Genomic DNA, 26,521 nt, shown 5'->3' with positions numbered 1-26,521 from the left:
ACCCCAGAGACCATCTTCTGTTTTATCGGTTATGACTGGAACTGCCCGTATCAGGCAAAGTGGCCCTTGAAGTGTCTGAGGCAGCGCAGCCATGATGGATGACTTCAGAGGTCGGGAATGTCAGACAGGCTTATCCAGGCCAAGGGGTAGCAGCCTTTGCTCCCGGTGTCACCCCTAACACCTTTGCACCCTGACTCGCTGCCTCCCTGTGTGATCTACGGAGGAAGCTGGGGACCATAGGACCGCCTGGCCCTCGAGCGCAAACCGGGGCCTGGGCTACACACAGGGGAGGGGCCCAGGAGCAAAAGGTGTGTGTTGACCCTGCTGCATACTCATAAAATACAGTCACATCCTTCTAAAAAGATAACGCAAGAGTTTTCATTACATAGGCTGGCCTGATTCCTGCTGGTGACAAGAGTCCATGGGTCATTTCCTGCGAGTTTTTATGGCAACAATGTACAAATACCCCCTGGTCTGTAATGGTACCTGTGATTACTGAGCAATCCTGTGGGGAGTGGTGGAAAGAACCCTGGACAGGATTGAGAATCAGGAGCTCATTGTTAATGGTTTCCCAGGTCCTCTGTTTGAGTACGAGATCCTCTGTTCACAGCCTGGACCAGGAGGTGTTTTCCTCCAGCCTTTCCTACCATCCATCCACTCTGTTCTCTCCGGCTTTCACCCTTTCCCCAAACCCCACACAGTCCTCCTTTCCCATTACAGAGCAACGCACTCTCCCTAGAATATATGCACTCCCTTTAGCTGTTTCCTCAGCTCTACATGGCAAACTCCTACTCATCTGCCAAGCCCCACATCAAACCTCCTCTTCCAGGAAGCATTCCCAGACTACCCCGTCACAGTTAGTCATTTGCTTTTCTATCCTCCTGCAGACCAGTGTACACACCTCTCTCATAGCTGTTAAGATATTAACGATAATAAGGGCTAAATATTTACTGATCACTTATCAGAATGCTAGACAGCCTTCTACACTTTACAAAGGTTACCTCATTTAACTCTCATGGTAACTCCATGAAGTAGCTACTCTTATTATCCTCATTTTACAGAGAATGCTACTGAGGACCAGAGATATTAAGTAACTTGCCCAAGGCCACAGAGCTATTACATACCTAGACAAATGCCTGGCACACAGTAGCTGCTCAATAACTATTCACCTGATGAGTGATTAATAAGTGAATACAGAAATAATTACATATCTGTCTTTACAGAAAGCTCAAGTAAGAACCAAATCTAATTCATCTTCCAAACTATCCTCTCTGTCAAATGCCTGGTAAGGTGTAGGGCACTGGAAACACCTGCTAATGAGCAAATAAACAAAAGAATATAAGAGCAAACCAGTAAATAAAGTCCAAATCCCAGTAATGCCACTCTCTTCAGCTTTCTGGACCTCAGTTTGTGGCCTGTTAAATGCAGAGATTGCATATAACATCTGCTTAAGTTCCTTCTAGCATTAAAGATTTATATATAAAAATAACCAGAGTCCAAAATTTTGTGATTATAGCATTTCCCACACCAAATTACATATTGCAGGTTCTTCTGGGTTGTTTTCCTTGGTAACACTACTCAGTTGGGTGTGACATTCGAGTCAGGTGTTACCCTAATACAGAGCCAGTATCAATCCTGAAAGAGTTCATTTGGCATGATCCTCAGTTCACCCTCATTCTTATCCAAACAGAGTCACGCCCAGGGAAAGAATTATTAATATTCAGTGCCAATAAAACCCTCATAAATAATCAATAATAAACAATAATCCCAAGTGAGATTTTATAACTGGCACCTGAGCCACTGCTCTAGAGAACTTTCAGGCCACTCTCCTTGTCCCCTGACACCTCCATTAGAGCCCTTCCCTCTTCTCCAAATAGATCTTGGTCCCCAATCTCTCACCACTGTCAAACGCACGTGTGTATACACACACACTGTGGCACGGAGGCAGGAGCATGGTGCTCAGCATATGGCAGGGGCTGATGAATGCTTGTGAAATGCTTAAGCCCAGACCCACTCCAGGTGGTGCTGAGATGCATCCACTTCAGCACAAAGGTCGGGGTTCTGGCTGAATTACGTTTATTCTTGCTCTGCCTATGGCTAACCGGGAGCTTGGCTATATGCCTGGTACCTGACAAACCTGTGTCATCTGGCTTAGCATTAATGATCAGCCACATGTATGCAAATGCCCAGCATTTCTTCCCTGACTAATGCTCAGCATAAACCATGACACCAAAGGATGCCTGAACATGGTATGTGAGCAAGACAGTGTCTGTTCATGTTGGAAGAGGTGAAGACCCCTGTTCTGTGTTTTGACTCAGAACAAGGAGTACAAGCACCGGCCTCATGGAGCTGGCCATTAACCACCCACACATGAATGTGATATGCAAGGGGCCTATATCATGGCCAGAATACAAATCAACACTCACTGTAGATGACATCCATTTTTTGTGTGATTCTTTCTTTCTCTTTCTTTCTTTCTTTTTCTTTCTTTCCTTCTTTCTTTTTCTTTCTTTTTCTTTCTTTCTTTCCTTTCTTTTCTTTCTTTCTTTTTCTTTCTTTCTTTCTTTCTTTCTTTCTTTCCTTTCTTTCTTTTTTTTTTTTTTGAGATGGAGTCTCACTCTGTCACCCAGGCTGGAGTGCAGTGGTGTGATCTCAGCTCACTGCAACCTATGCCTCCTGGGTTCAAGTGATTCTCCTGCCTCAGCCTCCTGAGTAGCTGGGACTACAGGCACTCACCACCACACCCGGCTAATTTTTTTGTATTTTTTAGTAGAGATGGGGTTTCACCATGTTGGCCAGGCTGATCTCGAACTCCTGACCTCAAGCAATCCACCTGCCTTGGCCTCCCAAAGTGCTGGGATTACAGGCGTGAGCCACGACGCCCAGCCAAGGACACCTGCTGATTATCTGTCTCACACTCCCACATCCTTAGGGATTTGCTTCTCCCTCACATCAATCATGTGATGCTTGAAAGGGCTGCCAATCACAGTAACCAGTTCCTCTGGCTTTGACCATAATAAATCCAGAAGTGGGCCAATGAGAATCCTTCTCTGAGGTTTTTTTCAATATTGACCTGAAAGAGACAGATTCCAGCCTTTTGGAATGGAGCTATAAAGATGTGAATGAGAGGTTTCAAACATGGAGAAAAATGTGTTTGCAGGAGGCAAGCATGGAGCCAATAGAGAGCAAGGCATCAAAGCATCCAAGTTAAGGTCGGGACTTAAAGTGTCTGGACCTTCTTGTTAATATGAGTCAATGATTTTCCTGTTCTTTGTGGTTATTTTGAGCTGGGTTTCTGAAAAGCATAGCTCAAGTAGCCTAACACAGTCACAGTTCATACTTACAATGCATTCTCAAATGTATTTTCCACTCCTCAGCATTCAGGCGGTTTTTATGAGATGGGTTATCTCACATGTGAAATGTCTTTGTTCCTCCTCACAAGAAAGGCATAAAAATTCCTGGGCAAGAGGCACCTTACCCAGCATCCCTAACAAAAGGTGCTTTCTTTCCCTTTGTATCTCAGAAGCCAGTGGTGACCTGCCAACCACAAGATGTGATGACTGTTCTATTTCAAGCTACCAAAGCTTGTAAAATAGAGGCTGGCCACACCAGCTAGGCAACTGACTAGTACGTTTTGGAAGAAGGGTCTCTTCTTGGTGGTCAGCCCTCCATTCCATCCCTCTACTGGCTGACTCCCTGTGACAATCTGTCTTCAGATCACCAAGAGGGTCCTTCAGCAGCCACAACATGTTGGGTGTATGGGGCAATAGCATTCCCTAATAAAAACCAGAGCTCTGAAAACCCTCTGTGAGAGAACATAGTGCAACTGGGCCACCTGACTTTTATGGGAGCTTTAAAAAAAAGAAGCTACCATATACAATTACTAAGACAGATGACACTTTGGAAGCTAAAAGCTTCCCCTCCTTTAACTCTGAAGAGCCACCCAGTGAACTCTGAACCATGAAGTCACAACAACGAGGAAGGAAGGCACTGGGCAGGAGTGGCATCCAGGACATTGGTCTCACCTTCTCCTCCCCCTTCCTTTTCCCTACCTCCCTCATCTCCTCTGCCTAGCTGGAGCGTGGCAGGTTATGAACAGGCACTGCCTGGATAGCTAGTCTGCTCTGGGCTGAGGCGACTGGTCTGTTTCAACCTGATGGAATGCTCTTCCTGTGTCAGTGTCAGTGTGCCCCAGGCTCACAGGAGCTTGGCAGCTGTCTCCCCTGGGGCAGTGGAAAGCAGCATATCCCATGGTGGACTCGACAGCTTCTCATGACCAAAACAAAAACACAACAGTCCCGATTGCCATGGAGAGTTCAATCCTCTTGTGCTGGGATTGGCACCGACTGGAATTCCTGGGGTTCTAGCTGAGCTACCTCCTGTGAGGTCTAAATACAGCACATTCGATTTTAACCTAAACACACAGCCTGCACCAGTGCTCAGGGCTGATAGTCCCCAGTGGCCACCAGGGAAGTCAGCTGAGAAGCCTGGACTCCCACCTGCCCATCTGGTGGTGGGCATTTCAGAAATGTCAGAGAAAGGTTGCGATAGTGAGCCTATGTTCGCCGACGCTGTCTATGGCCAAATGATGGGGGATGCAATCAGTTCATGTAGGCTTAACTACGAGTGTGGTCCTAGGTAGAGAAATGCATCCTGAGGAAGGCAGTGGGCAGGTGGAGAATGCAGGGATATCAGGAGGAAGAGAAAGAGACAGGAAGGAAGAGGCAGTAAGGACCTAGACCTATTTCTTAGCCAATTAATTCAAAACCAGGGATCTTTCTAAAATGTCCACACCCAGGGGAACACGACTCTGTAACTATGCCTCTCCCTGAGACTTAGGACTTAGGCCCTAGAATCAGACGGACTAAGGTTGCCCTCTAGTTGTGTGACCTTGGGCACAACTGACTTCTCAATTTCGCCGTCTCTAAAATGGCCTGAAGGACTACTGTAGCTGTTCATCGAAATCATGGACATAAAGTACCTTGTACCTAGAAGCTGCTCAATAAATAGCAGCTACTAGAAGTAGTAGTAGTGGCAGCAGGCATAATAGAAGTGGGGGTAATATCAAGCATGGGCTTCTCTCCCTCAACTTTTCCTCTGGCTTCCCTCCCTCGGAGGGGGCACGAGTGGACGGAACCTCCCCGCCAGGAAAAGCTGATGCCTAGAGACAAAGGAAACCTTTACCGGAGGAAAACAATGCAACATTCATACCCACACCTAAGAATCTTAGAGTGCCAAAATGGCAACAGCTTCCTAACCTCCCAAATGTCAACCCACATGCCCTGCAAAGGTAAGACTAGGAGGGTTTCCCCTTACCTTGGTGTTCGTGCATGACTTCCCTCGCTTATACTCCTTGTGGGAACCACGCTTATCCAATTTGTACCACAGGGCCTTGGCTTTCCAGGTGGTCACCTTGGACTTGAGCTTGGAATAAAAGTTTCTGTGGTCCAGAGGGTCTAGGTCCAGGTGTCGTGTGAGGATGTTGAAGGCCTGGAGGGTACCCTTGCATGTGGATGCCTGGACAAAGTTCTCAAAAACCTGCCCCGCCTGGGCCTGCTTCTCATCCTCATTTTCCCCCATGGTTCAGCAGTTGTGTGCGGCAGTGGTGTGGTGAGGACACAGGTGAACAGCATGAAGTATCTGGAGAAACGTCACACCTGCGAAAGTAGGGGGAGGCAGAGGTCAGCTTTGGATGATGAGGGTAGGGTGGGGGATGGGTGCTGAGAAGTAAAAATACCATTTATTTAAGACATTCAAACATTAATCATACTATTTAGTGTTCAATACTAAACATAAACATAAACATTTATAAAAGATACAGAATTGTGCCTTTTGGCCTGTCAGTGTGGCATTGCAGGGAATCTCTTCCCCTATGCTCTGCTCCTCTCACTGGCTGAAAAGTACCACAGATTGCACGAGGGTATGCCCTGGCTAATGCCAACAGTACCTGGTCAATCTTGCTCTAAGCCAAGTGGTTCTGCAAATAGTGACTAGGAAAAGGGAAAAAAAAACCCAGAAAAGTACACTAGATATAGCACCATTGAAAGTCTATCATTCTCGGTGCTGGAAATTGGTTGGCTGATGTGAATATAACCCAGCCACATTACACTAATGCACAGACAGAAAAAACCCCAGAGAACATCTCTCTAGATTTCATGACTGCCCACCTCTCCTTAGACACCCAGCTTTAAAGCCTTTCTTCATTCGTTACCAGAGAGCAGGGCTTTCCACTTTACACATGACAAACAGTCTCTTCTCAAAACTTCTGCTCCTGGTATCAGCTGGAAGCACACCATCTACCTCAGTCAGACTCACAGACAGAGACACGTGGATCTTCTCCACCTGTGCAAAGGGGGCCTGTGCTTTGTAAGTCCCCGCTGTGAGCTATTTGGAACAAGTGCTTCAGCTGATGGAAGGGGAAAATGCGATGGGTGCTCATTCACATCCCAAAAATAGCTTGCTTGGGCTTTGGCCATGGTCCTTTCTGCACCATTCTAACCTCAGACATTTCTTAGGAAAGTCATTTAAGTTTCAAAGGAACAAAAATAAAGTAGAGCTGATTTTCCAAAGCACTAGCTGTTTTTCCAGCATCCAAAGCTGGCGCAAGAAGACAAATATGGAGGAGCTGGGGCTGACCCAGCTGTCAGGAGGGCTGGAGGGGTCTCTGAGCAAGAGGGCACAGCAGACCGAGCTCCACCGATGAGGCCTGGTTAGGGGAGGTCAGCAACACACAGAGCGCAGGCCTCACGGCAGCTCTGCACCCCCCAGAGGGGCAGTGTTCATCGTGGACAAGTTTGAATTGTGGGACGGTTTTATAATACCAAAAGCAGAGAATGGTGTTTATCTGTTTATCTTCTTCCTTAATCTCTTACTTAGTCACTCAGCAACAATTATTGGTGCATTAGCAAGAGTCAGGCACCACTCAAGGGGCCAGGAATACGTAGGCTCAGGCCCTGCCCACAGGGGAAGATGGATTGCAAGACCACAGATAAGTGCTTGTGGAACATGAACCACGGGCATGGAAGCCCAGAGCAGGTGGTGTCCAACTGAGCCTCGAGGAGTCCAGAGGGGCCACAAGAGAGAAGTGTCAAGAAAGCTACAATTTTAGGAATGAGATTTATTTTACTAGAAGACTGGGCAGTGGACATTCCAGGCCATGGAAATACCCACGCAGGGATGTGAGTGCAGAAAGAGCGGGACAGTGGTGGAATGACAGCAAGTTCAAGGTTCAGGATTCGTGAGGAGGTGTGGGAGGTGTGGTGGGGATGTCCAGCGCATGTGGTGGCAGGTGTCCCCTCCAGGCCAAGGAGGAGGACTGGCCTCCCCAGTGGGTGGTGAGGAGGAGGAGACAGAGGAGCAGGAAGAGACAAGTCTTTGGGAAGATGATAGGGCAGCAGCGGACTGGAGGAGGAGGCTGGAGGTGAGGAGGCAGCTAAGGGGCTGTCCAGGCAGCAATGAGAGGAGCTGGAAGAGAAGGGGGAAGAACAGCACATGCAAAGGAGCATAGGAGCCCACTGTGCGCCACCTGCTAGGAGGAGCCTGCTGGGGCTGGCGAGGTCTCAGACACTGGATGCCCAGACTTGGAGGTGACGGGATCCCAGCAACTTTGTAGGGCCCTACCCAAACTTCCCTCTTTCCCGGAGAGCTTCCGAGGTGCCTGGCACTATGCTTGGCTGAAGGGAGACTAGCACTCATTCCCTGCTCAGGCCTGGCCAGCTTCCCTACCCAGGGACCCTACCCAGGCTGGGTCATCCATGAGGCCTCACCCAGTGACCCTGGTCTACGACACTCAACAACTTCAGTAGACTGGGGAAGCGGGCTCTGTGCCCTGCCTGGTGCGACGAGCATGGATTCCTTCACAGATGCTCTCTGGGCTCTGTGAGCGTCCACTCTGCTTACTTGGGCATGACTCACATAAACACTACCTCCTACTATGTCTCCACTTTCCCCATGTGCAATGCTTGCCACCCAGAGAGCATAAACAGAAGGCAGGACTCATTTGCTTTGCAGAGCGTATTAACATTCTCAGTCTTTATCTATCTTTGGAACCACTTCTGTGCCCAGCATTGAACAAAGGCTGCAGTGGCTGGCCGACAAAGACAAGGCTATTTGAACTTGCCTGCTACACTACAGTCTTTTCTGAGGACAGGCAAGCAGGACAGAGAAAACTGTAAGGCTTCAGAGCTATTGCCTCACACAAGCCACTTCTGATTCTCAGTTTCCCTACTGTAACAGACAAATTATAATCTCATCCTTGCAGGGTAGCTGTGAAGGGCAAGAAATGTGGATGACCAGAGAGCCGGGTCCTGGCAGGCACTCAGTAGATGTAACGCACGCTGCATCCACCACAGGAGGCAGATTTGTACCTGGGGAAATGTACCAGTTTAGAAAATAGTTTTGTAAACCAGTTCTTCAAGTTGCCAGCTCCTCCTTGTCTAAAATTATGAACAGTTTAGAGCCATCAAGCCAGACAATAATTTACAAACTGGAAGAAGCTGTCTCCTCCGCACCTCAATGGCCACCCCTCCTTCCCCAGAAGAAGAATGAACAACTTCGTCTTCGGGCTCCAGTGGAAAAAGAGCTAAAGGTGGGGCTGAGGGCTGGATAGGCGTGGGAGCTCCAGGAACCAGCCCTTATCTAGAGTGAGATAAGGGGAGGTGGAGGGAGATGGTTTGACAGGAGAAGATAAGCGCAGCTTGGATATGTAGCCCAGCAGCCCGTACCAGGCTCAGACTTGCCACCCTGGACCTAAACACCCGTCTCACCCTTTACAACTGGCTTTCCAAGTTAGGTCATAGACCTTAAAAATAACTCTAACACCCATGGTGGGTAGCTTTCCTCATGGGATTAACATCATAATATTTAGAGTCAGGGCAACCTGAGTGTGAATCTGCTCTCAAGCACTTGCTAGTTGTGTGACCCTAGTCAAGTTACCTCATCCATTTTGGCCTCAGTTTTCTCATGTGTCAAATAGGGATAATACAGGCTTCCCTCAGTAACCATGGGAGATTGGTTTCAGGATCCCATGCAGATACCAAAATCCGTAGATGCTCAAGTCCCTTATATAAAATGATGTCATGTTTGCATATAACTTACACACATTCTCTCGTATACTTTAAATCATCTCTAGATTACTTATAATACCTAATACAAGTGCTATGTAAATCGTTACATTGCATTGTTTAGGAAATAATGACAAGAAAAAAGTCTGTACATATTCAGTACAGATGAAATGATCTGGTTTTTTTTTTCCTGAATATTTTCAATCCGCAGTTGGTTGTATCTGTGATGTGGGACCAATGGATACAGATGGCCGCCTGTTCTCCTCACTTCATAGGGCTCTAAGGTATCAGTGAGATCATGTATGTGATAACCAATACTCATTACGATTCTTCAGACAGCCCAAACATCATCATATCAAAAGGAAGGGCAAAAGAAACATCATTCAAGACTACTGAGACTAGCTTTCTGGGTCCAGGAGTTATATACAGGTTGAGTATCCCTTATCCAAAATGCTTGGGACCAGAAGTGTTTTGGATTTCTATTTTCTTTCTTTCTTTCTTTTTTTTTTTTTAGAATATATCCATCATACTTACTTGGCTGAGCATCCCCAATCCCAAAAATCCAAAATCCAGAAGACTCCAGTGAACACTTCCTTACAGTGTCATGTCAGCACTCAAAAAGCTTCAAATTGTGGAGCATTCCAGATTTCGGTTTAGGTATAGTCAACCTGTATACTTTAAAACTAGAGGACAAGGGCCTTCCATTTAGAAGGTCTGAGGTCAAACTCACTTCCTCTCTGTGTAGACTCGGACAACTCATTTATCTTCTGGGTTTTAGTTTCCCATGTATAACTAGGGAACCTCATAGAAAGTAGTTTTGGTAATGAGCTGAAAACATACAGAATTCAGGATAGTGTTGGGAATGAACTGGGAAGGGCTGACCTAGCACTTAGAAGGACTCAGTGAGTCTGAGCTTCAAACCTTTCTTCCAGAGAACTGGAGTGCAAAACCTTTGGTGGCTATCCTTCTCCTCACCCCAAAAGAAGGTAGTCAGGATTTTTTTTTAATAAGAGGATCCTGGTAACTAGCTCTTATTAAAGTTTTCCTTGTTAACCACCACCCAGCTATTGCCTTTTTGAGGCTTGATATGCAATAGAAATAAAACCAACTAGCCAGAAATATGAGGGCTTCTGCATTTTCTGGGAAGAAACAAGATGTGATGCTTTAAGTTTCCAAGAATAGCCTTGAAGCAATTTGGTTTTTGCCAAGTGGAGTCTCTTATTTGTGGTTCTTCTGCTCCCCTGCCTATGTGACTTCATGAGTCACAAAGCAATTTCCTTTCCCTGCCTCTAGCTGCTAAAAATTAAAATTTAGGGCCCCGGATTGCAGGCAACAGCATTGGTAATGGGCTAAGCCCACAAAATCTGAGAGTCAAGCTCAAGGTTTATGCAGAGTCCCTGAGCACCTCTCCAAATGAGAGGAGGAGCCTCCCCATCCCGATCTGCAGGTGCCCTCAAATTTAGGACTCCGATGCCTCCTGCCTTCCCTGAGCCTCTTCTCCCAAATGGCATATCAGACAGTGCAACCAGGCTTTTGATAAATGATGGAGTTTACACAAACTTAAGGAGAGATGGGGGTGGACACTAGGCAGAACCTTCCCACAAAGCAGCAGTTTGGCCCAGCAGAAAAGCTCATTTTTCAACCCACCCTTGAGGCTCACAGACAAAATCTGTTTCAAGGTCAATGCAATCCAAAAACAAAACCCTGTTGCCATGTATACTGCCAAGCAGCCCTGTTCAAACTTACCCTCTCCCAGCTCTACGTCACTAAGGAGCCCTGGAGCAAGGCCCAGGTTCCTTGGCAATGAAGTGGGGTATTCACCACACACTCGCTCAGGAAACTAAAAGCTCCAGCTCTAACTCTCGCACACAGAAGACGCTCAGTTATGGCCATCTGAATCCAACACCTGAGATGAGGCAGGAGCCAGCTAGGGGCTCAGCAGTGGGAGATGCCTTCCACACCTGGTGCATCCCCACAGAGCCCACCATTGGCAGGAACACCTGGCTTCCAGGTGGGGCCTACAGACTCCATCTTCCCACCTGGCGCAGGTAGGGCCGGCTTTCCACCTACCAGGGCACTAGGCACACAATTTCACCACAAGGGGCACTTCCAGGGTTGGGAAGGGACTGACAGGGCCACCTTGTCTTCTTGGTAATCTCCTTCCATCCAGGTGTCCCCAGCCTTGCCTCGGTCACTTCCACAAATAAAGGAGCGTGTACTGCCTCCTGGGGCTGCCTGCTCCATCCTTGCCTCCTCTGGAAGAGAGCTTCAGTAAGATAATTCTTCTTAGTCATTCCCCAGAGAGATAAGTTCCGCTTCTCCAAAACTTTCTCTACTGCTCCTGGGTGTTGCCTTGAGATCACCTCCAGGAAGCCAAAGCCACTTTCCATGCACACTGAAGGCACACATGGAGAGTCCTCTTATACACTGTGTCTGAAACCCCTACTAGGAAAGGCCAATGAAAGAGCACCTAAGAGACTCACCATGAAGCTCAACCAAGTTTCCAGGAGGTAGCAAGGGCCCAGACCTTCCCTCTTTTGCCACACAGCCCCAGGGCGGGAGTGGCGGGGAGAGACCTCAGGTCCACTGCAGGCCCTGGCCTTCTATGCCCGCTCCTTCGCTGAGAACCCAAGTTCTTTGGCTCTTACCCTTCTGGCTCCAGCCCTCTTCCCCACTCTTTTTCAATGGTTAGTGGACTCCACCGGTCCAGCTTGAAGAGGCCTCATACATTCCCCCTTCCTCACCTCATCCATTGCTTCTTATAGCCACTCAACAGTACCAAGCCCCGGGAGGTCCCAATGAGGCAGCACCCACCCTCCAGGCCTCCCCTCCTGGCATCAAGAAACACCTGTATGCTGACCAATCACAGTGCTTGGAATGGCAGAAGGAAGCCAACGTCATCAGGGCCCAGTACCAGCCAGGCAGTCTCACCAGTGTTAACCTAAGGAATCCCCGCAACACGTCTATATGGACGTGGGGGAGGTATGACTTTTTTCTTTCTTTTTTCATTTTTATTCTGTAAAAAGCAAAGGCCTTAAAAAGAGAGTGAGAAGTAATTGCAGAACTTGGCTATCTCCCTTTTCTGTAACGCAACTATGTTTGCCATGTGTGATTATTTCATGTATGTATATATGTGTGCATGTGTATGTATGTATATATGTGTGCATGTGCATATATGTATGTGTGTATATGTGTATGTGTACGTGTGTATGTTTGCAGGGGTGTACATGTGTACATGTATGTGTATATGTGTGCATGTGTGTGTATATATGTGTGTTTGTGTATATATGGGTATATGTGAACACATAAGTATGTGTATTCATGTGTGTGCAAATACATGTGTATATGTAGCATGTGTATGTACATGTATGTGTATATGTACATGTGTGTATGTATATGTACATGTATGTGTGGTGTGTGTGCAAATATATCATATACATATATATATATTTAAAATTTTCCACAAGGATTTCTAGCCAGCACTCCATATCTTCATCTGTACCACTAGGTATCTCTTCAAGGACCTTCTAGAACAAGGGAAGCCTTTGAGGTGGAAATAACTCTGGCCTAGGCATGAGGAGACCTGGGTTCAAGCCCAGCCCACCCCATGCACCGCCCACGTGAGGACACTGACAGCTGGCACTCACAGTGTACCAGGCCTTTATTATCCTGTCTCATTTTACCACCCTTGTTTGATAGAAGACAGCTTTACAGAGGTGAGTAAATGCCTCCGTATCATGCAGGTAGCTAGTAGGGGTGCTATGAAATGAGCCCAGGCCATTTCACTTTGAAATCCATGCTCTTAGCCCCAGTCCATATGAGCCATATATACACAAATACTATGGTCTTCCTTTTCTGAAGCTGCTATGTAAATTAAATCAGTTAACTTCTATTGTCTCTCAAGTTATTCTGGGCTTGGAGAGTCTACAAGTATCAAATAAGGCATGGTCTTATAAGTCATGGTACAACCAAACAAGTATCAGGCAGTCCTTTAAAAATAATATTTATAAAGACATTTAATCCATGGGAAAATGCTTATGCCATAATGCAGAGTGAAAAGAGCAGGATATGGATCCAGGAAGTCAATACAATTTTAACTCCACAAAATAATGTCTAGTGTCTATAGGAGAAGAGAAATAAGCCAGATGTGAACAGTGGTGATGTGTGTGTAGGATCGCATTTCAGATAGCTGTTAGTATACTTTTACTCTATACTTTTCTGTATTTCCCAAAGTTTCTACCAGGAATGTGCATGACTTTTACAACCCCTCTTACATACACATTCCGAGGCCAGGAGTCTTCTTTCCCTGACTGTCCATCTCAACAACGGGAGGTGGGCTTCCTGTATCTTATCTTCTCCAGGCCTAACAAGTGCTCAGGGCTTGGTGGAACTCAGCACCTGGGCCCTGTGTGGCTACACAGCACTAGCAATGTGATCTTTCTCCAAAACAGAAAGGGTCATCCTGCATGAAACCCTGACATTGTACTAATTTAAGGAATTAGCTTAAATGTTAACAGGTCAGGGCCAAGTCCCCCAAGGCTGTGTTCCTTCCAGCAGCTCCACTCCCGAGGGACTACATGGCCCTTGCGTCCAGTGCAGCAGGTGTCTTCCAAAGCCCATGGTCTCCCACCCACATTCCAGAGCAGAATGGGGAAGGCATTGCCTCCAATCCAAATCTCAGCTGTGCCTGCAGGATCCCCTGCTGGTGAAGTCCCCAAGAAGAAAACCTGTGTACCTTGTTGACAAAGTAACGTACATCTTACCCCACACGTAGAGCTCATCTTAACACCAAAAACTTTGCAGACACTTCTGCATGTGACCTGAATCATCTTGATCCCACATTGGGCGCCCAGGAAAACTGTGAACTCTGAATCCCAATTTCTAGGAGGCCAGCCTATCTCAAAACTAACAGTGAGAGGTGCCCACAATAAGCAAATTCATAGAGACATAAAGTAGAATGGTGGTTACCAGGGCCTGGAGGAAGTGGGGAATGGAGAGTTATTATTAAATAGGGGCAGACTCGAGGTCAGGAGTTTGAGACCAGCCTGACCAACAAGGTGAAACCCCATCTTTACCAAAAATACAAAAACTAGCTGGGTGTGGTGGCATGTGTCTGTAATTCCAGCTACTGAGGAGGCTGAGGCAAGAGAATCGCTTGAAACTGGGAGGTGGAGGTTGCAGTCAGCCAAGATTGTGCCACCGCACTCCAGCCTGGGTGACAGAGCGAGACTCTGTCTCAAAAAAAATAGGTGCCAACTTTCAGTTTATTCTGCGAAGGATGGTAGTGATGGTTGCATAACAACATGAATGTACTTAATACCATTAAATCTTACAATTAAAAATAGTTAAAATGGGCCAGGCGCAGTGGTTCATGCCTGTAATTCCTGCTTTTTGGGAGGCCAAGGTGGGAGGATTGCTTGAGTCCAAGAGTTCAAGACCAGCCTGGGCAACACAGTGAGACTCTGTCTGTACAAAAAACAAAGAAAAATTAGCTGGGTATAATGGGTTGCATCTGTGGTCCCACTTGTGGTACTTGGGGAGCTGAGGTGGGAGGATTGCTTGGGCCCAGGAGGTCCAGGCTGCTGTAAGCCATGATCACGCCACTGCACTCCAGCCTGGGTGACTAGAACAAGAGCCTGCCTCAAAACAAACAAACAAAAAAAAGGTTAAAATGATAAATTTTATGTTATGTAAATTTTACCACAAAAACAATAATAAAATGCAAACAAACAAACAAAAAAGACCCTACCACCACTGCCACCATCACCACCTCCTATAAGTGGGAGCTGCCCAAGGCCAGGGAATAGAATCTGTGGTCTAATTAATAATCTTGCTAACTTTCTGAAATACTTTTGAGTTAAAATACAATAAACAAAATAAATCATTAGGTCAATGAAAGACATTTGCTGTTTTTTATTGGTTCAATGAAATATTTTTTACCTTTTTTTTAAAAGTCATCTAGGCTTCTCTCATTCTTTCCAAATCTCATTTGACTGCAGGAAGCCCACCAAACCTCAGCCTTGCCAAGTTCCCCATTTTTATCTCCTATTCTGTCTTGCCCAGACTCTCACCACAGGTACACTCCTCCCCCACCAGTCTGCACCTGTGAAATATTCTTCAACACCCCAGAGAAGGTTGGGCACCAGCTCCCTGGTCTTAGCTCTCAGGGCCTACCATACATCGCCCTACCCAGGAAGAACAGTCAGACCCTGTGTTCCAACAATTCCTATACAGAGTGGGTGGTGCCCTAAATAAGCATACCCATATTGCTCCTACACAAAGTAGATGGGGCCACAGGCACACAAGCACTACTGGCTTGCATACCACATCAGGGATGTAGTCTCTGGTCTAGACCTTTGATTCTTTTCTTTTTTTTTTTCTTTTTTGAGACGGAGTCTTGCTCTGTTGCCAAAGCTAGAATGCAGTGGTGCAATCTTGGCTTACTACAACCTCCACCTCCTGGGTTCAAGCGATTCTCCTGCCTCAGCCTCCCAAGTAGCTGGGATTACAGGTGCCTCCCACCAGGCCTGGCTAATTTTGTTTTTTTTTGTATTTTTAGTAGAGATGGGGTTTCACCATGTTGGCCAGGCTGGTCTCAAACTCCTGACCTCAAGTGATCCACCCTCCTTGGCCTCCTAAAGTGCTGGAATTACAGGCATGAGCCACCAAGCCCAGCTAAGACCTTTGATTCTTGATACTCTCCTGCACTTCTTTCATCAAACTCCAAAATGCTAGGATCTATAGATCAAACGAGAACAGCATCCAATCCACCAGTGAAAGCTAAGCTGAGAGGTGTCTTTGGAGCCTTGGTGGGTGTTGTGGAGATGAGCTAGCTCACCACCAGCTGGACTACTCCTTCCTCCTGGACCCTTGCTTGCAGCTGTGAGTCCAGGTGACCAGGTTCTAAGTCATGGAATCTGAGCAGGAGTGGCGCATGCCATTTCTAAGATCGACCCATAAGAATCCCCCATAGTGGTTTTTCATGCCTTTTCTACTTCTGCCAGGGCACAAAGACCTTGGAAACTGTGTGTTGAAGATGGTGAGCCACAAGAAGGAAGGGACCCAGTCCCCTGGATGCCTGCATGGGGGAAAGCCCTCTTTGACCAGAACACATGTTTTGGACTTTACATATGTGAGCTATAAATGTGCAGTATGTGAAGTCACTGAGAACTGGGAACTTATCTCTTAGGCAGGAGGCATTACCCTAGCTAATACAGTAGGTCTTAGTAGTGGGTATGTCAAATTTGGCCTGGATCAGAAGGCATTCCTTCCCAATGTGAAGGTCAACCACATGGGAATTAAGATGTCTCTTACCTGACTGTTGCAGGCCAACTTCCAATAACAACACGGTCTGTCATTTTACCTTACCTTCTATTAGTACCTCAGTGTCCCGCAAAAGCTGCCTGACCCCCAGAAATAAGCCTGCCCACCCCTCTACACAGGCACTCACACATGTACACCCTATCTTGAAAAAGACATCCTTTCCTTATTTGCAAATAGCATAAGACAGGAGACTAGAACAGATAAGCTAGTTCATTTCCTTGGTTTCAGAAACACCCCCAGGCACTCAGCTCTTGAGTCCCTGGAAGCCAATGTGATGTGGTAGAAAGAACATGGGCTTCTGAGTCACTAAGTGCTCCTTTGAGCAAGTCATAAACAACATAGAGTTCCTGTGAAAATTAAATGGAGGGGCCTCTCACAGCGCTGGGCCCACAGATGAGCTCAATAAGCGTCAGTTCCCGGGAAGCTGCATGGGGATAACTCCTACCACCTCAAGCTCTAGGTAGCTCAAGCCAAATCAAGGCAGAAATTGATACATTTTCACGTAAAAGTTGAGGGTAGCTCATCCTCACCTTAACCAACTCTCTGCTATGGTAAGATGGCTAAAAACAGATTTTCCACCAAGTCTCTGCCTGGCACCCTCTTAAAGGCACTCTCCAGGGGAACCTTTGTTTCTGAATGGCACTGTGTCTCCTGACTTGCTGAAATTAGGCCTTTGGGAGTTGATGCCAGTACAGTAATTAGTCTGGAGGATATAAAGGGATGCTGGGGAAGAGGCATCAAAGTCACAGCCAAGTGAACTTGAAAAGGATTTCTCTATGCCTGTTCACTGTGTGCATGGTACCACACCTGGAGCCCAGGATGACTGCAGAGCCGCCCCACCCAGAACAGCTCACAACCCAGCTATATCTGGTAGAGTCTGTCCCCCAAAGATCCCCTATGTTTTATGTGCATTTTGTTTGTTCGTTTGTTTTTTCAGACAGGATCTCACTCTGTTGCCCAGGTTGGAGAGCAGCGGTACGGTCACGGCTCACTGCAGCCTTGACCTCCTGGGCCAATCCCCCTGTTCTGAAGAACTGTACCATTTGACCTCATTTTTCTCAAACACCCTTAGAAAAAGTTCACTGCTCAACAAAAGTTTATTTTTGTTTCTCTGATTTGTGAATTTATCAATACAAAGTCATTCCCCAAAATGCGCACAAATCCAACCACAGTTAGATCTATATTTGCTTTTATGGGAGAAAACAAATAGCACTCTTCTTTCTTCCCCTCACAGCCTAGGTTTCCAAATGAATAGTCCAGCCTTGCAATGTGCACTTCCTCACCTCCCACTCATCCATCGAACCACCACAATCTGGTTTCTCCTCACAGGCCACCCGGTGCATCAGGCCAATGTCACCACCAATTGCTGCTAAATGCAACCGCCACTTATGGGGCCTTATCTTGAGGCCCCATAGAGAGGGCAGACCCCTCTCTACTTGCCCCTGAAAATGAAGGTTCTGGTCTTCACTGTCATGGACCGCAACACTCCTACAGTTCAACCAGTATCTGTGTCCTCATGACTCCCCAGGCTGTACTTGCACCACGCAGCTCCCTGCTGCATTTCAGGCCCTTGCACCACCAACAATTGGACATTCTCCTCTCACTATCTTATAGAGACCTCACTTGTGGCCAATTTCCCTTCCAACCCCAGCTGTTCCTTCTCCTGCAGCCCCAACCTCAGTGAGCAGCACCATCCTGACTCTGCAGCCAAATCCTTCGAGTCAAATTTCTCTGCCCCTTTTCCCTCATTTTGCAGAGCCAGCCAGTCACCAAGTCCTGCCTCTTCAACAGCCCCATTTGCTGCCTCCCATCCTTCCTAGGAGGGTCAGGTCTCCACCTGCTGTCACCTGGAACTCTCAAAATCTCCTCGTCAATACATTTCCTGCCTCCAGATTCACCTCCCTCCAATCCACCAGCCTAGTCCTCAAACTGTTGCCAGAGAGATCTTTATTTCAAAAATGTGCACTTAGTCAGGTTCCATTCCTGTTCAAAATCCTTCAACAGCTCCCTGACAATCTGCACGGTGAAGTCCAAACATCTTAATGGAGCAAAACAAAAACTACCTTCATGATCCAGCCCTAACCCACCCCTCCAGCGTCTCCTCTCATCACTTCCCTGCCCCCTCATACTCTAGACTCAGGAACCGTTTGCAATTTCCTGATAAACTCCACTCTGACACACTTCCACCCACATGCCTTTGCTGATGCTGATCCCTCTGTCTGGAATGCCTATCTGGACTCTGTTCACCTCGTGAAAGCCCAGTGGTCTTTAGGGCTGAAACATAAAAGGCAGCAGAGTGTCACAGGTCCCAGTTTGGACTCTGGAGTCAGGCAGACTGGTCACCAAACCCAACCCACCATTTACTAGGTGTGTGAGCCTGGAGGAGTTGCCTAACCTCTTTGAACCTCAGTTTCTTCATCCATAAAATGGGTATAATAACAGTCCTGACCCATTGGGTGACTTCAGGATGAAACACAGTGACGCCTGTCTGGGCTGCATCCTTAGCTGCACTGTTCTTCTTTGAAGCATTATTTTGCCCTCCCTGGGCCCCCTTTTCCACACTGTACTCTGGGGAAGTTTGTATGATGGTTTTGCACATACCTCTACTTGTGGCCCCTCCTACCTCACCTGACTGTGCGCTCTGAAGCTGAAGGCTGCAAGCCCCAGGGCCTGGTGCCCGTGCCCCTGGCAATGGTGGGTGCTCAATAACCACCACTGGTAGATACAATCAAATCAAGAGTATCACACACAATTCAGGGTGTGTAGTGGCTAGAGTGTGGCTGCCCTTTGTCGACAACCCTGCCATTTCATCCAGGACTTGGCCAGCTCTGACCTGAGCCACCATGGGCCTCCTCACTGATCTCCCCCTTCCCAACTCAGCAGCTTCACCTTTATCCTGTTCATAAAGCTCTCAGGGCTCCCTACAGCCCTTGTACAAATCCAAACCCTCCTGCCAGGCTCAGTGGGTTCCCACCCACCATCATGCAGCCCCCTCTTCCTTGTTAGGCTCAATTCCCAAAGGCATTTAGGCTTATCCTGTGGCTGCCCTCATATCAGGTCTCTGCCTTACTTCTCAAACCTCGCCCATCCTCTGAAGCCCAGTCAGCTCCATGGTGCTGATTGAAAACCTACTATGAGCTGTGCCCCCTAGGAGCTTCACAGTCTATTCAGGGAATCCAAACAAACTAACAGTTATTGGTAAGACCTGCCAGGGAGGTGAGTGCCAAGACATGTGGATGCAGAGTTGGAAGATGGAGTGACTTAGCACCTGAGAGAAGCTCCCTGAGAAGGTGGCACCAGGTCAGGATCTTAAGGGATGGGCTGGAGCATTCAGGTTCAGAAGCCCTCCACCACCCCATCCCTTACCCACCTGTGTTATTCTAACTCAGAGTCTATGCCTAACCTCACCAAACCTGGCTGTCGGGCAGATTCGCCCAGGAAGTCTGTGAAAACTCAGTTTCCTGGGCCTGTTCCTGAACAGAATCCCTGCAGCCTGAGGTCCAAGAGGAAAAGATGTTTTTAACTCCCCAGGGAATTCTGTTGATCAGCCAACTTTGGGAACCACTAGCCACATTCAATTCCATTCATTCAATTTACTGAGAATGTACATTGTGACCAGGGCCTTGCTAGGTGCTGTGGATGCCAAGGGAACAAAACACTTCTTTCCATCTTCTGAGAAATGGGGGAGACAAAGAGTTCCCACACAGAGGTCACAGACCACACCATTTGGCTCTTCCTTTAGCCTTGAACCTATCATGTGTTCTGTGCATTAATCTTGTCTGGACAATTTAATGTGTAACCTTAAGGAAAGGCAGGTTTTTAAATTTATTTTCTATTTCCCAGAGTATTCACCCCAGCTCTGGGTTCTCAGTTGGTAATCAATATTTAAGGTTCAAATAATTCAGCTTTCTGTATTATGGTATTTTGTAGCTAATTCACTCATTGATGAGCTGTTGACTGATCTTCATCTTTGTAATTCCAGTGCCAACATGGTGCCTGCTCCCAGTAGGTAGTACATGTTTGTTGAATGAATGAATGCTTACCATAGAAATCTGGCTCAGGAGGGATGGAACTGCTTCCATGGTAGCACCTTTAGAGTTCACTTAAAAGATTTCTAAATTTTTTTTTTTTTTGCTCTCTTTTTTCTTTATTATTATACTTTAAGAGCTAGGGTACATGTGCACAATGTGCAGGTTTGTTACATATGTATACATGAGCCATGTTGGTGTGCTGCACCCATTAACTCGTCATTTGCGTTAGGTATATCTCCTAATGCTATCCCTCCCCCCTCCCCCCACCCCACAACAGGCCCCAGTGTGTGATGTTCCCCTTCCTGTGTCCATGTGTTCTTATTGTTCAATTCCCACCTATGAGTGAGAACATGCGGTGTTTGGTTTTCTGTCCTTGCGATAGTTTGCTGAGAATGATGGTTTCCAGCTTCATCCATGTCCCTACAAAGGACATGAACTCATCATTTTTTATGACTGCATAGTATTCCATGGTGTATATGTGCCACATTTTCTTAATCCAGTCTATCATTGATGGACATTTGGCTTGGTTCCAAGTCTTTGCTATTGTGAATAGTGCCGCAATAAACATATGTGTGCACGTGTCTTTATAGCAGCATGACTTATAATCCTTTGGGTATATACCCAGTAATGGGATGGCTGGGTCAAATGGTATTTCTAGTTCTAGATCCTTGAGGAATCGCCACACTGTCTTCCACAATGGTTGAACTAGTTTACAGTCCTACCAACAGTGTAAAAATGTGCCTATTTCTCCACATCCTCTCCAGCACCTGTTGTTTCCTGACTTTTTAATGATCGCCATTCTAACAGGTGTGAGATGGTATCTCGTTGTGGTTTTGATTTGCATTTCTCTGATGGCCAGTGATGATGAGCAGTTTTCATGTGTCTGTTGTCTGCATAAATGTCTTCTTTTGAGAAGTGTCTGTTCATATCCTTTGCCCACTTTTTGATGGGGTTGTTTTTTTCTTGTAAATTTGTTTGAGTTCATTGTAGATTCTGGATATTAGCCCTTTGTCAGATGAGCAGGTTGCGAAAATTTTCTCCCATTCTGTAGGTTGCCTGCTCACTCTGATGGTGGTTTCTTTTGCTGTGCAGAAGCTCTTTAGTTTAATTAGATCCCGTTTGTCAATTTTGGCTTTTGTTGCCATTGCTTTTGGTGTTTTAGACATGAAGTCCTTGCCCATGCCTATGTCCTGAATGGTATTGCCTAGGTTTTCTTCTAGGGTTTTTATGGTTTTAGGTCTAACATGTAAGTCTTTAATCCATCTTGAATTAATTTTTGTATAAGGTGTAAGGAAGGGATCCAGTTTCAGCTTTCTACATATCACCATTTCTAAATTTTTCATTTGAATTACAGACCACCAATTTCAGGATTAATTTCCTGATATACAATTACAGAAGCTTTGTTGTTTACATTGTCATTAATGTTATTAACAACACAAATAACACCTTCTGGCTCTCAGTAGTCTGCTGGCCTCTGAGATGCTTGTGCACGCCTTTCATTTGGCCGTCCACCCAACTGGCAGTCCAGCTGGCCATGTCCCTCACCCCAGAGTCTGCACAAGGGCCTATACACTGCATTCAGCCTTTATAAGCAGCTATATACACCTGCACGGACAGGTGACCCCTGCCTGAGTCAGAAATAACTAATGAGCTATTCAAAGCCTACCAAAATGTCAACACACTTGGGAAGTCAGGATCTAAGATTTAGATGTAAAATTGCCTGTGCTGCAGAGAGGCAGCATGACAAAGGAAGAGCCCCATCATGAGGTTCCTGGGAGACCTGTCCAAGCATAGGACATTTGGCCAGCTGGGGTTGGCTAGGTATGCAGGGGTTGCCAGCAGAATGACTCCCTCTGCTTTCTCCAGGGCCCGCATTCCCAGTAGTTCATTGTTGCTATTGATGTTTGTTTGTTTTAAGCCCTGAAAACAGGACTCATCATCTTGAGGTGATGTGGATTAACCATCATCTGTCTTTCCAGGCCCCGGTCTAGAAGATGCCTTTATCAGGTAACTTCCTTTGTGCCAAACACCAAAGGGGTCTTTTCTGAAGTGCATGCTGGGTCCTGATAGCATGCAGGCCACATAGTCTGAGGCCTGTTCACTTCCACTTTGTTCTGCTGGAAAACAGAAGGATTTCCTTGCTGGTCATTCATTCAACACTGATTACCATGTGCCAGGCAATGGGCTACATGAACCCACCTCGACAGTTCTTAGGTACAACCTCAGGCGAGTGAACAGACCAGAAACTGGCAACATGAGACAGTTCTGAGAAAGGATTCCTTCCTTCATCAGGATGCAGCCTGAGAGGAGCTCTCTGCCCATAGAAAATATGCTGCTATCAGGAGGCATTTCAGACATCTGAACAGAAGTGAAAGATCAGGACAGTTTTGACCCAGTCCTTTACCATACAGAGGAACTGAAGTCTCTCGGGAACTTCTCCCCAGATGTCTATAAAGCCAAGTAAGGTTACAGATGGCAAATACAGAAATGCCTGTCTGAGAAGACAGGGTAGAACCAGTCCCTAATGTACACTCAGTTGCTGAACTAACTGGAGGAGGTAATTGGTCTGACAGGTTGTAGCTGAACTGACTGGAGGAGGTTATTGGTCTGACAGGTTGTATTTCGCCTCCCTGAACTAGGTGCACGAGCATTGAGGTTTGAAAGTCCTATAACACTTGCCTACTTGGTAACGGCTCGGAGGCTGCAGAACCATTGCAATGTATGGTTGTGAGCAATTTGCTACATTGAGAGCAACACAGACCTGTATGGGACAGTCTCGGGGAAGAATGCTGCCTCTCCAGGCCACACTCAGAGGCCACGTTCCTGAGAGCTCAGAGAGTCTGGATCATAGGTTCCAGGGCCCAGAAAGGGCCTTGACCACTCAGGGGGTCAAAATGTCCCTCACCAGCCCCAAACTCCAACATCCAGAAGCCCCAGAGGAGGGGTGCCCCAAGGGTATGGCCCCGCGAGTGACTTTTCCCTGGTGGGAGGGAGATAGCCTCCCATCATCCTGATGAATACATTTCTGTTGGCTGAATAAAGACATTGGACTCTTTCCTTGGTATTTGGGCTCACGCTCTGAAAAACATGTTTACTAAAATAAGTCCCAACTGTTCCAAAAAAGATTTTTTTTTCTTTTCTCATAAAGATACAAAACCCACAGGCAGCAGATAGGGACCGTTGATACAAGACCAAGAAGTCTTAGACTCCAAATCGCTCTCTGGTTTATTGGTCTGCTCCTCTCCACAGAAGACAATTCAGGCTCAAAGTTCAATTTTTGAAACTCATTTCCTGGGGCAGACCTCAGCAAGGTATTCATTAAAGTGGGGGTGTGCAGGAACAACCACACCCAGAAGACAAGAGTTCCTGGAGCTCTCTCTCTCTCTCTCCGCCATTATTCTTTCCACTCTAATGATCTGATATTTTTTAAAATTCTGGCTCACCCTCATGACAAATAATCTACTTCCTGGATACTTTTGCCTTGCAAATGTCACCCTTAAAAACAACTATATTTTTTGTTGGTCTTTATTTTTAAGTAGCTTTCTCACCCCAGAGCCCCAGCTCCTGCAGAAATATTGTGTGACCCTGTCTGGAATGCAGAACGATCCCTGGAGAGTCAGTCTGCGCAGGAACTCACAAGGGTGTTTGCTATCAGCTTATCTGGCAAGAAGAATCTGAGACATTTTAAATATGAACTGTTGGTGTGGCCCGTCCTACCCCATTCACTTTGCCCCATCAATAATCACTTCTATTGGTGTGTGAGACACAAAAAACAGAAAACGGACACAAACTCTCTGAAAATGAGCCCCTAGCAGAAGTTCCTTTCTCTATATGGAAACATCCATCAGACAGCTGGAGAATTCATATTTAGAGAAGCTTTCCTGATCTCTGCTAATTTTTCTTTCAATGAATCTCACCTAGCAGCAAGTGTTTTGCAAAGTCCTTGACAGTCTACTTCTGAACTCCCCTCCTCTCCCACTTCAGAGCTTATCTCTCAACTGAATGTCTCATTCCTTGCACCCTCAGCTAAGAAAAAAGCATGCACACTACTCCTCCTTACTTCCAAACACCAAATCAGGTCCTTTCACACCACCACCCAGTTTCCTTGGAGAACTCTCTGCCTCCTTTTCTGCCTGGCAACCTCCTGATCATCCTTCAGTACCCAAGTCTCACAGCCCCTCCTTGGTGCAGTCTTCCCTGTGTGCTGCTCTCGTCTCAGTGCTTCCAGAACGATAAGGGAGCTATGACTGTCATCATATACATCTGTCCCACCACCAGGCTAGGCCACAAGTCCTAGGAGTAAAGGGACTAGGTCTTACTCACTTTTGCATCCCAAGAACCAAGCCCAAGACCTGGCATTTGGAAGTCCCATAATAAATGTTTGACGCTTCAGTCAATGCCTTGCCTATTTTTCCCCAGCCCTCCCTTCTGTGTGCAGACAGCCAAGTGAAATGTGGAACCAGGAAGGGCTTTAGGGTCAGATACCTTGTGTTTGAGTCCTGGCCCTTGTGGGCATGGACAAGTTATTTAACCTGTAACTGTCTCAGTTTTCTCCTTAATACAACAGGTAGCCATGCCTATCTCTCAGAGAGCTGCTATGAGGAAAAACAAGGGCATATATGTAAACCTAGTGCTTGCCCAATGCAAAGTGCTCAAGATGCATTTCCTTGAGCTCAGCAGGAAGTGTTGGGCCAAATGGAGTTCTACAGAAAAAGTGAGTGGTTTCCATTCTGGTTTATGTGCCATCAGCATAGTGATGGGATGGCCAGCCTCTGACCGAAAGAGCCCCTCTCAGAGCAAGCAACAGTGTAATCCATGCCCTTTGCTGGAGGTTCTCACAACAAGGCCGGCTTAGCAACAACGCTCATGTGATTTTGATTTGAATGGCAAACTCACAAGAGGCTACTCCTGCTAAGGCTGGGCCATCTTACAGCCTTCATTTCCTGTCTTGAATTAATCTTTCACCCCAAGACACATCATAAAACAGAATAATGGCAACTCAACAGTGTTAAGTCACTAAGTACAAATCAAAACAGCCTGCACATGAGAAGCCTCAACCTCTCCATGCTGTTGCACCCAGGTTTTATTAGGCCTTGATAAACAATGAGGTAGGAGCAGTGGGGACCCTGCTAACACCTTAGACATTCAAGTGCAGGGTCGAGGGGAAAAGAGGAAGGCACAGTGGCTGAACCCACATAAGGAGGCAACATGGAACTGCAGAGAGAGCCACTTGCTGGGAATCAGGAGACTTAGATTCTGTCTCACTTCTACCACCAGCTTGCTCTATGGGTGTGCTTGAGTCATGTTTCTGGGCCTCAGTTTCTTTACTAATAAATGGGAGAAGCGGATTAAAGGATCTGTAGTTCTTTTCAGCTTTAATACTTTACAGTTGTAAATGTTAGAGACAAATCCACCCTCCCTAGCCTTTCCTCTTTTCATATTGGTTGTCCATCTGAGGTATCTCTCATCTCTCACTGAGCACCTTTCTACCAATGCTATTCCCTTTATTTCTCCAAAGTGTCTGGTCACCCCTGATCACAAGGGTTGGCCAACTTGGGGCCATATTCTTAAGAACATATTGACTACCCTCTGATCAAACAATTCAGTACAATCCAGATACCCTGGGGCATCAAGGACTTGAAAATCCCAACAACTTTTAATCCCATTTTCCTCTGATACCAACAAACTTTCACTCCTTAGATCTCTAAGAATCTTACAAGGTTACAGTTTTCTCCCATACTGCTTGGCAGAAGAGTGGGGCAACAACAGGGAGTTCTTTTCTGCACTCTGGCATAACTCAGGGTGGCGCAGGGGAGAGATGGCAAAGCTACAAAGCTCAGGATGAAAGTGCTTACAGAAGCAAGCTCTGACCGCATGAGGAGGAGGTGACCTGGAGGAGAAGACAGTGCTAATCACAAGGACAAACTGAGAGAGGCACTGAGGACCAGGACCACAGAAGTCAAGGAGATTTCTTTGAGATACCACCAAACCTCCACCCTCCCTGAATTCCCGAATAAGAAATCTGAAGGCAGCTGAGGTTCTGTGACTTGCCCAAGGCCACATAGCTAAGCTGTGGACAGCCAACACTAGAACATGGGTCTCTTG

The 26,521-nt window shown here is 46.6% G+C and overlaps 1 protein-coding gene across 13 annotated transcripts in view; it reads right to left on the bottom strand.

Annotated features, from left to right (window-relative positions):
* The window catches only part of MICAL2 (microtubule associated monooxygenase, calponin and LIM domain containing 2), a 153,403-nt gene that overhangs the window by 96,429 nt on the left and 30,453 nt on the right, over positions 1–26,521 (bottom strand). For all 13 annotated transcript variants that reach the window (XR_004026024.1, XM_030794535.1, XM_030794541.1 and 10 more), the window contains one exon: positions 5,317–5,657. Coding sequence is in view for 12 of the 13 variants with exons in the window: in XM_030794535.1 (XP_030650395.1) it covers positions 5,317–5,580 (264 nt within the window). In the remaining variant the exon portion in view is untranslated. The remainder of the gene's footprint in view (positions 1–5,316; positions 5,658–26,521) is intronic.

The sequence above is a fragment of the Nomascus leucogenys genome, chromosome 15 (genome assembly GCF_006542625.1).
Source record: "Nomascus leucogenys isolate Asia chromosome 15, Asia_NLE_v1, whole genome shotgun sequence".
NCBI classification, from domain to species: domain Eukaryota; kingdom Metazoa; phylum Chordata; class Mammalia; order Primates; family Hylobatidae; genus Nomascus; species Nomascus leucogenys.
Note: the sequence above shows the minus strand (reverse complement) of the source record. Positions and strands in the feature narration are given on the sequence as shown.